Source organism: Corylus avellana, chromosome 5, assembly GCF_965113065.1.
Source record: "Corylus avellana chromosome 5, dhCorAvel1.hap1.2, whole genome shotgun sequence".
Classification (NCBI taxonomy): Eukaryota; Viridiplantae; Streptophyta; class Magnoliopsida; order Fagales; family Betulaceae; genus Corylus; species Corylus avellana.
The window spans coordinates 29,454,107-29,468,512 of record NC_142494.1 but is presented as its reverse complement, the minus strand read 5'-3'; the positions used below and the strand labels follow the sequence as shown (position 1 = coordinate 29,468,512).

General features: G+C 33.6%; 2 protein-coding genes and 1 pseudogene across 2 annotated transcripts; all 3 read right to left on the bottom strand.

Moving 5' to 3' along the window:
* Positions 1-693: 693 nt before the first annotated feature.
* LOC132180375 (bidirectional sugar transporter SWEET4-like) lies at positions 694-2,763 on the bottom strand. Its single transcript, XM_059593173.2, has 6 exons — positions 2,721-2,763; positions 2,308-2,344; positions 1,434-1,656; positions 1,156-1,317; positions 931-1,050; positions 694-837 (listed from the first exon to the last, which is right to left on the bottom strand). Exons 1-6 carry the CDS (start codon positions 2,761-2,763, stop codon positions 694-696), a joined length of 729 nt encoding a protein of 242 aa, XP_059449156.2.
* A 3,367-nt stretch (positions 2,764-6,130) lies between these two features.
* On the bottom strand, positions 6,131-6,895 carry LOC148586029 (subtilisin-like protease SBT3). The gene is made up of 2 exons (XM_088516870.1): positions 6,572-6,895; positions 6,131-6,490 (listed from the first exon to the last, which is right to left on the bottom strand). Exons 1-2 carry the CDS (start codon positions 6,893-6,895, stop codon positions 6,131-6,133), a joined length of 684 nt encoding a protein of 227 aa, XP_088372996.1.
* Positions 6,896-10,788: 3,893 nt separating this feature from the next.
* On the bottom strand, positions 10,789-12,219 carry LOC132182205 (subtilisin-like protease SBT3 pseudogene; annotated as a pseudogene).
* Positions 12,220-14,406: the final 2,187 nt, after the last annotated feature.

Below are 14,406 nucleotides of genomic sequence, written 5' to 3'. Positions count from 1 at the left end.
AAAACACACAAAAAAATAAAAACACTCCCCAGAACACATTAACCAAGAACATATGTTTAAGCAAGCATAAGCTTCACCCCCAAAAACTCTCATAATTAAGGTGATGGTCTTTCATTCAAGTGATGAATCAATAGGTACACAATCTGATAGGGTCTCAAGTACTCGTGGGCTTTAGTCCACGCAACAATAATGCAGGGGACTTTAACTTTTGAGAGAAGGGCTAATTCCAAATAACAAAAAAAAAAAAAAAAAAAGGTTTCTAAGAGTTAGTTTAATCGGCTGAGACCACGTCTAATGAAGTGGAGGCCATTCCCCTTCTTGTGCGGACATGTAAAAGAAAAAAATAAAAAAAAATAAAAAATAAAAGAGAAGAAAAGAAAATGATGAATGAATATCGTGTTTAATATATAAAACTTAAAAAACAACTGTGAAATTAATTGCACGTCTCAATAGAATTATTAATGCTGGCAAATAATAATCCAAGAGAAGAGTATCTAATGACTAATGTTGCAGTCTACAGGGACCTAGTAATTAATACTCTATTTACAAGATCCACGAGTACTTCAAAATAAATTCCAGAATTTGGCATCAAAATGATTAAAGCAAAATTGTTTAGCGACTAAAAAAGAAAATTAAAAGAAATCCTAATTAAGAGCAACCCGGCGCTGGTAGGGTGCATGCATGTGTGTGTTATCAGACTCTACTAGAAGCTGCATTTGTGCCTGACATCTGCACCTCAGACGCCTTCACATCATCGTCTTTTGGAGTCGTACGGTAGTAAATTCCATATAGTATGAGTTGGACTAGACCGGAGACTGCACCAATGCCGTTGCTCACCTGCAAGAATACGGCCGGTTAATTAAATTAATTCCTAATTGAACGTATAAACAAGAAAAAACGAAATGTTTCAAACACCCAGCAAGCCATTACCAGGATGTAGACGTCAAACTTGATGAGGGCATAAGCAGTCCAGACGCAGCCATTGAGGAAGTTGGTCAATGAGAGATAAAATGGCATGTATTTCACACTCTTGGTTGTGATGACTTTTTTCTGTCAAAATCAATACAAAGAAAAAGACACCCAAGATATATACTCGTGTTAATTAAAATTAAGTTTAAGAAATTAATTATATTAAAATCATGTGGTTCAACTTACCATGATCGTAAGAGGAGAACAGTACATCATAATGTTGAAGATATCGCAGATGACTCCAACCATCAAAGATCTTTTAGTGTGAGTGTGTAGTGTCAACATTGTTATCGCAACAATGATGGCCACGAAAATCACTTCACCGGCAAGCCCAATGAGTACCTTCTTCTGTAAAATATTAACAAAATTAAACACAATCACAAAATCTTTCTTAAACTATTAATGCATAGCATTATATATAGGTTAAGCAAGAGTTGAAGAGCAAATTAAACTTAATTAATTACCCGTCCATTCCTGTGTTTGGAAGCATAGGTATAGTATATGGCTAAATAGATCAGCTCCAACACTAGCCCAACACTATTGATGGTCACCACAAGAATGCTGTCTGGGTGAACAAAAGGCATGCCATAGAATACCCAGAACATGCAGTTCAGAACCGTTGCAATATAGGGATCCGGCGAGAAATCCTCCACTGCCTTGTTCTTAAAGATTTTATAAAATGTTGGCCTGTCACAAATTTTTCAAATTTTTCAATATGTCGATCTATAGGATTCATATATGCATATGATATCATGTATTCATGAGAAAAAAAATCAAGTTATCAACTCTTCCAACCAATCAATTCTGTACGGCTTAATCTGATCTATTTCATGACCAAATATTTTTCCCGTTGAGGAATAATAAAACATGAAATCAATTTACATAAATCATACTCTTAGTTTTAGTTTAAATATCATTGATTCATTGATATAATCATCTAATATAATTATCTAAGATTATTTCACTAAAAGGATGGATTTGAATATAGTTAAAAGTAAATAATTAATAACTTCTAAAGCTGTAAAACTAAATTTTTTTTTTTTAAAAAAAAAATTCTTAGAATCAATAAAAGGCAACCCCTTGATCAGGAAACCAAACCAAAGATTTTCTTGCGACCAAATATGAGCAACAAATTAAATGTGCAAGGCCACATACTATTTATGCTGTTATCATTTATCACAATCCCATATATATATATATATATATATATATATATTTCTACTTATATATATATATATATATATATATATATATATATATATATATATATGTGTGTGTGTGTGTGTGTGTGTGTGTGTTATAGAGAGAGAGAGAGAGAGAGAGAGAGAGAGAGGTTACACTGGCGAGAGGAAAAGCCCAAAGGAGATCACATTCCCTGCGAGGAGATTAAGAACAAAACGACGCTAAATTAGCACACACAACTCTCGTAATAAATCTCCATGAAAGAATCCAAATAACAAAAAAAGAATCGAATTATATGCGAAGTACTAAACCACTATACAATATCAGTCTCTCTTATATACGAGAATTCCCAGCAGATTTGTGTATGAATAACACTAACAGAATATTACTCGAAGAAAAATCACCTCAATATATCAAGATTTTTTAAATAAAATAAAATAAAACACACACAAAGAGACTGATCGTCTGAGAAAAAGAAGAAGAAAACCCAAGCACAGTCTTTTCAGTCAAAACGGAGTAAAACACAACCAAAACGACAGGCCATAATACTAGGGTTTCGTAGCACACACCGATTACCCCGACCACGTTTCTAGCAGCTTCAGCGGACACCATCTTTGAAGCCTTAAATGCACAGAAACAAGGAGACGAGTCTCAGAGCGAGAGAGAGAGAGAGAGAGAGAGAGAGAGAGAGAGTTGTTGTGAGCTTTGGATCACGAATAGACGGTTTATATACACCTGCGCTAGTTTAAAGAGCTTGATTTGGACTAAACTTATCCAACCCAGATAAGTTTACCCCTCTTAATATCTCTTTCTTTTTTTTTAGGGTTTTTCTTTTTCCACAAGAAAATTAATTCTCTCTCGCGGCTTGGATTTTCGAAATTTTTGTAGTTTTGGTAACATTAATCGGACACATTAAATATGTGGGAATTAGATTCGGCGAGTTTGAACGAATCGGATTTCGTCTCCTGCCAGGTCTCCAATACTTCAATCCCGAGAATCTCTCCTTCCGGTAACAGACTCAATGTAGTACTGCATGCATGGTATGCGGAGACCCGTGTGTGCGGCACCGATTCGGGTGGTTACGTGGCCTTCTGAAATTGGTGATCACGAAAACTACCCCTCACTGCAAATTGCAAAAGACGTGGAAGACTTCGGGTGGTTACGTGGCCTTCTGAAATTGGCGTTGTATTTCAACTTAATCACGAAAACTACCCTTCCCTGGCTCCCTGCAAAAGACGTGGAATACTCTTGTCAACGTATTCAACACGGTCACTGCCCTTTTATCCCGATTCTGTTGGTCGATCGAGTAATGTGGGATATTTCTTGCCATCTCAAATTCAAAATTTAATTATACGATAACCAGATTTTGTGTGTGTGTGTGTGTGTTTTTTTAATTGGATAAATTTTTTATTATGTCCTTAATTATTGGGTTTGAATGGTTTAACGAACAGTTTTTTTTTTTTTTTTAATAAAATTGTCTTTCAAATTCAATTCGAGTAAATCTCTCCTATCTAATCTATTTTACTAAAATATATCTTATAATATTATTAAAAATACATATGAAAATCACATATTAATAGACGGGGTTGGAAGAATATATCCTGAACTTAATTTGAAAGATTTTTTTTTTTTTTATCATCTATTTTTTCATTAATTATAGAGTAAAACCTCAATGGGCCAACAACCATCACTAGTAAAAAAACAAAAAAAATTAGAGTATTGTTTCAGGCGGAATTTCTTAAAAATCATAATTATTGACATAATGACATCATTCATAAAGTTAGAATATATATATATGCATATTGATCAGTTGATATTGAAATAATATTGGTGGTTTGATGATCAGTTCATTACTCTGAATAGCTCTAAGGATTACATTATACTCATTAACTTGACCTTTATAATACAAATGTTCGTATTAGTTTATAGGGTAATGAGTAAATAGTAATCAAATCCCATTAATTTGATTACAATCCCAATGTTTAATTACACTTAATATGTAAATAGAGAATATTTCAATATTAACAAAATATAAAATATGCGAAAAATATTATATATTTTCCATATATTCTAACCCATAACTACTTTTACAAAATAATTATGATTGAGCAATTAAGAATACATATGAGAATTATATATATTTTGAAGACGTGTTAATTTAATAAATTAAATATTTTGAAGGAAAACTTTTTATTTTTGAAAATTATATCATGTAAGGGTGCGTTTGGGATTGTGATTTCACAATAATAATCTGTTTGGGATTGCGATTTCACAATAATAATCTGTGTTTTTAAAAGATATCGCAAAACGTAAGGTGTTTAGCATTGTGATTTAAAAAACACTTAATTTAAAATAGGAAAAAAAATCTACGATTTTTATAAGCAGGCTAGGGGTGATTATTTGAAAAAGCGCGAATTTAAACTAAAATCACGATTTCGCGTAACAAATATTTGATATAAAAAAAAGTAATTTTTAACATGTTTTACCCAACGCTTTTGTAATTTTAAAAACGCAATTTTTAAAATCTCACTTATTAAAACCGCAATTTCAAACACACCCGGAGTCGTAGTAGACTGAGGAGTGAAAACTGAAAACTTACAAACTTTAAGGGCTTTAGAAAATATATGGTAACAACAAGGTATACCACCAAAAAGGCCAGGTAAATGCCCATCAAGCTTTAAATGATTTATTGGAAAAGTTTTTTTTTGGGATTCTGGTCCATATATAGACTTCTAATATTTATAGTAGGTTGCAATTTCTTTTTGTTTTCTTTCATGCGTAATTTATTCCTTTTAAGTGTCTTTCTTTTCTTAAAACACTTTTTTTTTTTTTTAGCACATTAATTAAATAATTAAATTTTTTTTATCTGACTTAAACTTTTAGAATAATTGATAATTTAACATGAAAGTTGTAAGTTCAAACTTGACTAAATTGATTATTATTTTTTATCTGCCTCGTCATTTATTAAAGGAGTGTTTGAGTCTACACATAAGAAAAATGTTGTTCTCAAGAGGTAGCTCAATCGGCTGGGACCACGCTTAATAAAGCGGAGGTCACTAGTTTGAATCTCCTTCCCCCTTCTTGTGCGGACGTGTCAAAAAAAATGTTAAAATATCAATTAAATTATTAGAATATGTATTAAAGTAATTATTTTCAAATTGATGAGAAGACAGCAACCCATATACTTTTATTTTTCCAGAGCAAATAATAAGGATGCACAAACCAAAAAGATGAAACAACAAAGCAAAAGACTAGACACAACGAAAAGAAAAATACACAACAAATAATACAAAACCTATTTAGGGATTTAAATCATTAATCGAGACAATATCTATAAGGGGGAGACATAATGAGAATGCTTCCATATGCTCAAAAGAAATCCTCAGTGTACACAACAATGGGACTCCTTGTTGGAGACAAAGATGTGGGAATTGCAGGAAAAAGTAGATGTAGAATACAAACAAAATGAGAAGTAAATGAAATCTGGACAGTAAGGCTATTGTAACTATATCTTTTAGATAAACATTGCCTCCCACTTGTAATACTGCCCGATGTAGTGTGCAAATTGCAAACACTGAATACTATCCAGAACAGAAATATTTTGTAACAGCTGTTAATAATGGTGAGAGGAAGAAAGAGAAAATAAAATTATCTGTAAAAAATAATAAAACTACTGGGAATTAAAATATATCTATATAATTCCATATTATCTCAGAAGCAGTTTTTTTAATCGAAATAACGGTTAAATATATTTTAAAATTTAACGTTGAAAAAGCAGTTGAAACTTGAAAACACATGATCTCATATAACATAATAATAGGAGATAGTGATGAAGTGGTGGTAACCATCAAAACAAGATAATATGATAAAAAGTTATTTATTTAAAATAAATGACTATCAAAACATAATAATAGGAGATCAGTTATTTATTTGAAATTCAAAATAATCATGAAATAATAATAAATTCGAAATTTTAGTTTCATGAAATAATATCAACACTCCTCACGAGATGTTTTCTATTTTCTTCAACCCACTCTATCTGACCAAATGAACTTGAATCCAGTCTCCCTTCAGATGACAGGGTTAAAGTGTGAGTTTTCCTCTCAGGCTTCCTTCCAAATACTAGTGTATTGGGCATAATCGTAACATCAAAGCCCCTTGGTTTTGTCACTTTAGCATTGTAAGTTGTGGCGCCTTCACCAACATTAGTTACAATCCTATGAAATCTCACTGCAGGTTCCGGTTTTCTAAATATTTTGCAAGTGTATGAGACGATGAACAACGGGTAATTAAGATCAGAAGATGGGTTCGAACAACTATATTTTCTTGATCCAACAATCTTTTCGATTTTTCGTATGCTTAGATATAACAAAGCATACTAGATTCACATAATCTTGTGGGGTTGCATCATATACCAAACCAGGATCAAGTGCTTTATTAGGATCATGTGACCTGCTCCCATGGCCAAAGGTGAAGCCATTTGAGATCTGTTGTACCTGTACTCCTCTATTTGGTGTCGAGTATTATCAATATCCAGTATGTTAGCAATGGTCATAATGGCAGACTTGATAGCGGCTGCACTCCATTCTGGGTGTGCACTTTTCAGAAGCGCTGCCACACCAGCGACATGAGGACAAGCAAAGGAGGTTGTCGAGCTTAAAATATAGGTGTCATTTATGGGCATATTTGACATTATTTGTGATATTGGATTTGAAGTTGCCAAAACTAGACTTCCAAGTGCCATTATATCTGGTTTAAAGATGTTTGGAAAATATTGCGATGGGCCTCATGAAGCATAGGAAGCCACAATTGGTGCAAGCTTCAACCCTATAATGGTCTGCTTGAACTGCATGCTAGCAAAGGGCATGTCAACATTTTTTTGCATATATGACCACATACGGTCCATCCTCTTGTCTAATTACAATATATGGATAAGACAATTTTTCTAATAAATTTGGGGTAATTTCACTTTAGACCTCTAAATTACTACGTGATTTGATAAGTCCTATAAACTTCAAAACTTCTCAATTTGAACTCCTAAACTTTCAATTGCAGTCAATTTGAACCCGCCGTTAAATTCTAACGGCAATATCTAAAAAGACTAAAATATCCCTGATTTTCTTTTTATTTTTTTTTTATTTTTTAATTTGGAATTAAGTGTAAATTTGAAATTTTATAAAAAAGGCAAGGGTATAAACGTCATTGTCTCACTTTTAACGTTTAAAATCTGACAGAGGGAGTTCAAATTAACTGCAATTGAAAGTTTAGGAGTTCAAATTGAGATGTTTTAAAGTTTAGAGATAACTTGTCAAATCGCGTGATAAGGGTCTAAAATGAAGTTACCCTAATAAATTTAATGTATCAAGGTCTTGAAATGATAAACTAACTGTTGACAGGTTTGTGGTGACAATAGATTTGATTTGTTTGTCGACATCGCATATGATGATGCCATTTGGGGATTCGGATAATAATGCAGCGGATGTGCATGTTGATAAGGTCTCATTATACAGTAGGGCCATATTTTGTAACGTGGTGCCTCGAAACATGGACCATCATCCATTGATTCTTACCCCATTCCCCATATCATTCTCTACGCTATTATAGCGTGGGCCTGAATTTCCTGCTGAAGTTGAAACCAAAATTCCCTTCTCAATAGCTTTGGGTAGGGGTGTCAAAAATTACCGGGGAATCGGAACCGGAACCGGAAAACCGGGAAACCGGGGTCCCGGTTCTGGTTCCGGTTTGAAAAATTTAAAAACCGGGTACCCCGGTTCTGGTACCGGTTTTTGGTATCCGGTTTTTACCGGGAATACCGGAACCGGGTTTCCATTTTATTTAATAATATTTATATATTAATATATATAATATATATATTAATATTTTTTACACTTAGGTTTAGGTTTAGGGTATTTTAAAAACTTAAATTTTTATTTCTAAGGCCCAAATAGGCAAAAACAATGATTTTTTAGGATTTTTGGACTTTTTAAGGTTTATTTTTTAATTATTTGGAACAATCACAACAAAGCCCCTTTAATTTAGACAAAGAAACTAATAGATTTTTAAAAAAATGGGCCAACTTATAAAAAAAAAAAAATTGGCTTATTTTAGGCCCAATACCTAAAATAAGCCCAAAAATCAATTTAAAAAAAAAAAACCGGTTACCGGACCGGGTAATACCGGAACCGGCCGGTAACCGGGACCCCGGTTAACCAACCGGGGTCCCGGTTCTGGTTCCGGTTTCTCAAAATTGAGAACCGGGGTACCCCGGTTCCGGTTCCGGTTTTGGCCAAAAACCGGAAAACCGGACCGGGTTGACACCCCTAGCTTTGGGCATGAGGGACTTGTCCATATGGACACTATAAGTGGACCTCTTTGCTAAATTCGGTACCCAACACAAAGTAATAAAGAATAAGTATGCGTGAAGAATTGTCTTAACAAAACCCATTGTTTCTTCACAACTAAAGCTTTTGCTCAATGTGAAGGAGAAAACAATATATTTGTTATATATATATATATATATATATATATAGAGAGAGAGAGAGAGAGAGAGGGAGGTGACACGATTTCAAGAATTTAGAAAATTGATTTTAAAAAAAATAAAAACAAAAATTATATTCAACTCTTGTAAAATACGATTTTATTAATCCTTTCTCCTTCATCGATCGATCATTCCTAAAGGTTGTAGTAGAAAACTGTAGAATGCCTCTTAAGTAATGGAAAGGTTGTAAACTTTCAAGCCTAATTAAGAAGTAGAAAAAATATTTATTTATTTATTTAAAAAAAAGGGTAAAGAGATTAGAATTATAGCTCCTCTTACTTAGGGGCCAAACAATAAATCACACTTATTTAAGATGGATGCATTATCAAGGCTAGAAATGTTAGAAAATAAAAACTAGATTTGCTCTAGATGGAAAATATCTCTAGTGTTAGATTGTATTGTTTAGCATACGTCATCTTACCCTACCTAGCAGGCTTTGCCTTGTGGAGTCAACCATTGACTTATGTGGGGTGCATATAAATTCATAATTCTAATGGTTTATTAGTAAGATGAGATAAAAATAAAAAATTAAAAAATTAAAAAAAGGGAAAGTCCACATACCCCCTCAAGTTACTACCAAATTTAAAATGTTCCCCCAAAACTTTCAAGTATGACAATATCCTTCCCAAACTATCACAAATTATCAATATTCCCCCAATGACAAAACTACCCTTAGTAAAAAAAAAAAATACTAAAACTTATAGAAAAAACTTAAAACTAAAAATAAAATAAAATCCAAAGGGGTGGCTAAATTTAAAACTAAACAAAAAAATCATTTCAAAATAACATCCAAAGGGGTGGTATTTATTTATTTATTTATTTTTTTTGAAAATGTCTATGTAACCCTTAATTGTATGATCTCTATTTAAAAGTTGATAAAAATTTGAAAACTTACAATTAATATTCAATATTAAATTATGTGGGCAAAAACTATAGAGGTTTTCAATATTTAGTTCATCTACTTTTTGGCCCATCAAAATGGTTTTTGTTCAATCAACTCATAATGTTCATTACAATTATTTTTGAAATGCATTAGAAGACTACAACCCATATCCTTTTTTTTTCCTGAGCAAATAACAAGGACTTATAAACCAAAATAGAAGAAACAACAAAAACAAAAAGATACAACAAAGATCGGAACAGCTATGAGGATTGAAATCATTAAGAGAGACAACAACTATGGGAATACTTTCATTGTGACAAAAACAAAAAGACACAACAAAAAACAGAATACCTATAGGGGATTCAAATAATTAATCGGGACAACAACTATAAGGGAGTGACCGAACGAGAAGGCTTCCACTGTGGCGAGTAGAGTTGGCCCATTTACTCAAAATAAATCCTTATACATGCATATGCACGACAATAAGGCTCCTCACGAGATGTTTTCCATTTTCTTCAACCCACATTAGCTCAGTAATGAATGAAGTCAAATATTCTAGTCTCTTTTTAGGTGATAGAGTGACATTATAAGTTTTCTTCTCTTACTTCCTTTCAAATACTAGTGTCTTGGGCATAACCATAACATCAAAGTTCTCTGTTCCGTTCACTCTAGCATTGTAAGTTGCTGCGCCTTCACCAACATTGGTTACAATCCTTTGGAAGTTCACTGATTTCGGTTTCATAAATCTTCTGTACTTGTATGTAATGAGCAACGACGGGTAATTAAGATCAGAAGATGGGTTCGAACAACTATAATTACTTGATTTAGTAATCCTCTCGATTTCTCCCTAGTTGGATGTAACAGAGCACATAATCTTGTGGGGTTGCATCAGATACCAAACCAGGGTCAAGTGCTTTATTAGGATTTACGTGACCTGCTCCCATGGCTATAGGTGAAGCTTGTTGAGAATGTCCGTTGTGCGTGTACTCTTGTATTGGGCATAGAGTATTATCCAACATGTTAGCAGTGGTCATAATGGCAGACTTAATAGCGGTTGCACTCCATTCTGGGTGTGCACTTTTTAGAAGTGCAGCCACACCAGCGACATGAGGACACGCCAATGAGGTTCCAGAGCTTATCTTATAGGCGACATTTACGGTCTTATTTGACACTATTTGGGATGCTCCACTATTTAGATTTGAAGTTGAAGACAAAACTAGACTTCCGGGTCCATTATATCTGGCTTCAAGATGTTTGTAAAATATTGCGATGGACCTCTTGAAGCATAGGAAGCCACAATTGGTGCAAGCTTCACCCCTATAAATGTCTGCTTGAACTGCATGCTGGCAAATGGCTTATCAATATTTTTTGCATATTTGACCACATATTGTCCCTCATCTGGTCCAATCACCATATAAGGATAAGACACCTTGAATAAATTTAATATATCGGGGAGTTGAGATGTAAGAATAACTGCCGACAGATTTGTGGAGACAGTAGCTCTAATTTGTTCATAGATGTTTCCAATATCACATATGACGATGCCATCTAGGGCTTTAGATAATAATATAGTTGATGTGCATGTTGATAAGGTCTTGCTATACAGTAGTGTCATGTTTTGTAACATGGTGCCCGAAAACATGGACCATCCACTAATTTTTAGCCCATCCCCCACAATCAAAGTTCCACCAATTTGTCGGTCAATGGTACCTGCAGTAACAGTCAAGACCCATGGGATATCATTCATTACGCTTTTATAGTGTGGACCTGAATTTCCTGCTGCAGTTGAAACCACAATTCCCTTCTCCATAGCAGCAAATGAAGCTATTGCCAAGGGGTCTTCATAAAGATTCCTTCTTTCGGGAAACGTCAAACAGAAACAAATCACATCGACACCATCTACAATTGCTTGTTCTAAACCAGCAATAGCATCAGAGGCACGAATCCCCTCGAGCCAACCGACCTTGTAAATAGCCACCCTTGCATGTGGTGCAACACCTTTGGCAGTTCCTTCAGCATAACCAAAGAAAGATGCTCCTTCCACATAATTCCCAGCAGTTATGGTGGAAACTGTAGTCCCATGCCCTAGAAAGTCCCTAGCTGAGTCCACGCTATGGAACGAGTCTTTTAGTTCAGCTTTGAAACCTGCGTTGAAATATCTAGCTCCTATAAGCTTTTTGTTACACATGGAGGAGTTAAAGTCATGTCCGCCCATGCACGACCCCTTCCACTTGGTTGGAGCTTTAGTAGTTATATCACCGTCTTTGAAGCTTGGGCTTTCAGGCCATACACCGGAATCTATGACGCCGATGATCGCATCTTGGCTGTAGTTTGAAGCATGCAACAGATCAGAAGCGCGGTTCAGGGATAGAAATTCAGGGGTATGGGTGGTATCGAACATCATAGTACTATCAGGATAAGCGGAGATGAACCCTCGAGACTTCTTCAGAGCTTCTAACTCATCTACAGATAAAACAATACTAAAACCGTGGAAAGCATTATCGTATATGTATACAAGAGATGGACCAGATGGTGATGATGGATTTCTGGTTAATGAAGGTTGGTTCATAAATTTGAGGGAGTCAATAGTGGATGAGTACCAGTTTTGGTGGCTATTGAATGCCTTGGGCATGAGGGACTTGTCCATGTGGACAATATAAGTGGACCTCTTTGCTGAAATTGGTAAAAGATTAATAGTTACCCAAGACAATGTAATAAAGAACAAGTATGGATGACGAAACCTTTTAACAAAACTCATTGTTTCTTTGCAACTAAAGCTTTCCCTCAATGTGAAGAAGGAGGCAATTTTATTTGTTATATATAGTAGTGATAAGGTTTCAAGAATTTTGAAAATTGAAAGAAAAAAAAATTGCATTCAAAACCTTTAAAATACGATTTTATTAAGTCTTTCTCCTTTATCATTCGCATAATTAACCAGAAGATGTTGAAAAGCAAATAGTAGATTGCTTCTAAAGCAAAGGAAAGGTTGTAAACTTTTAAGCCGGGAAAAAAAAAAAGAAGTCAAGATATTATATTTATTTAAGGAAAATTACACTTTACTCTCTCAAAATTTGGAGCGATTTTCAATTCGACCTCCAATGTTTCAATTTTTGCAATACGCTACCCCAAACTTGCAATTTTTTTTTTTTTTTTCAATTCGACCAATGTTATCCCAAAATTCTCATATTACCCATAATTTTTTTTTAATTTTTATAAAAGGAAAATTTGGGGGGGTGCAAAAATGGCCAAATGGCCAAAGGGGTGGCTACGGCCATCCTGAATTTTTTCTTTTTTCTTAAATAAAAAAAAAAAATTAGGGGCAATATGAAAATTTTTTTTATGATCCTTTGTTTACCTCTATAAAAAAAATTAGGCCGAATCACCTCAAATATTTATCTCTTCCTTTGTTTAGGATCCTTTTCTTATTTCAGATTTTATATTTTTATTTCTACACTAGCAAAAAAGAAGGAGAAGAAGCCAATCAATATCAAAAATATATAACAAAAGAGAAATGGTGATGCCATGACAATACATATAAAAGTTTGTTGGTATAGTATAAGAAAAATCTCGACGATACTTTTATATAACAAATATGAATGATTAAACGCCCTTTTTAAAGATATTTTATATCAAGGATTTTGGCCCTTGAATTTCGCAAGAAGTTTAGACATTTGGTGTTTGAAATTTAACAAGTTGCAATTAGGTCCTTAAATTACTTAAAATTCTTTCTATTTGTCTTTTTTTTTTTACATGTCCACACAAGAAGGGAGATAACAAATTTGAACTAGTAACCTCCACTTCATGAAGTGTGGTCTCCACCCGATTGAGCTACCCCTTAGGAACGTTTTTCTATTTGTCTTACTAACGACAATATGACACAACTTTTAGATGACATGAAAACTACTAAGGTGTCTAGGCACTTTTAGACGTTTTACGTGATATTATTTAAAGGAGTTAATGGGACAAACGAAAATGATTCAATTCCAATTATTTAGAGGTATGATTGTAACTTTTTAAATATTGAAAAAAAAGGACATAAGAATGTTGATAATCCTATGTTGAAAATTTAAAATTAAATGTGACCTTTATGACCATGCAAACTATCACGTATCAAATAAACTTATCATGTGATGTTTTTAATTTATTTTTTTGATAAGGCTAATATATGTATCGGAGGGACAAGATGACTAAAGTCATGTCAAATCATCAATTCTAGAAAAAAGCGGCCTGCTATAACTTTGAAAACGTAAACCCCGTAATATTAAATTTTCGGTGAGGTTGCGGTCGAATCCACGTAGATCGGGAAATTGAAGAACCTATGCTGAAATTATTAATTAAAGTAAGACAGATAATCAGAAATGTTGTTTGGAGTAAGAAGTTTACTCTAGCATATGTGTTGTAATTTGTCAGTGGTTCATATTTAATTTAGTTCTCTCTCTTTCTCATAAAAGAATTAAATTTAAATTTAAAGTGTCTTTTAAGATAATTAATGGCTTGTTTGGGATTACGTTTGAGGAGTCTAAAAGTACTTTTAACACTCAAAAAATCCATTTGAAAAAAAAAGTATTCGTTTGGTAAAAAAAATTAACAATGTTTTTAAGAGTTCAAAAAATTTAAAAATGGCCAATAAAAACATTTTTTGCAAAAGCTTAAAAATGAAGCTTTTGTTCAAAAACTCTGTTTGACTTAAAAACTTTATTTCTGAAACTCGATCTCAAACATATGCTCTAAGCCAAAAGAGTCATATCAACTATCAAGCTGCTATTTTATATCTTTAATTTAGGAAATAGGCTATCATACGTGTGACTTCTCTATCCATCTCGTTATCTCACAT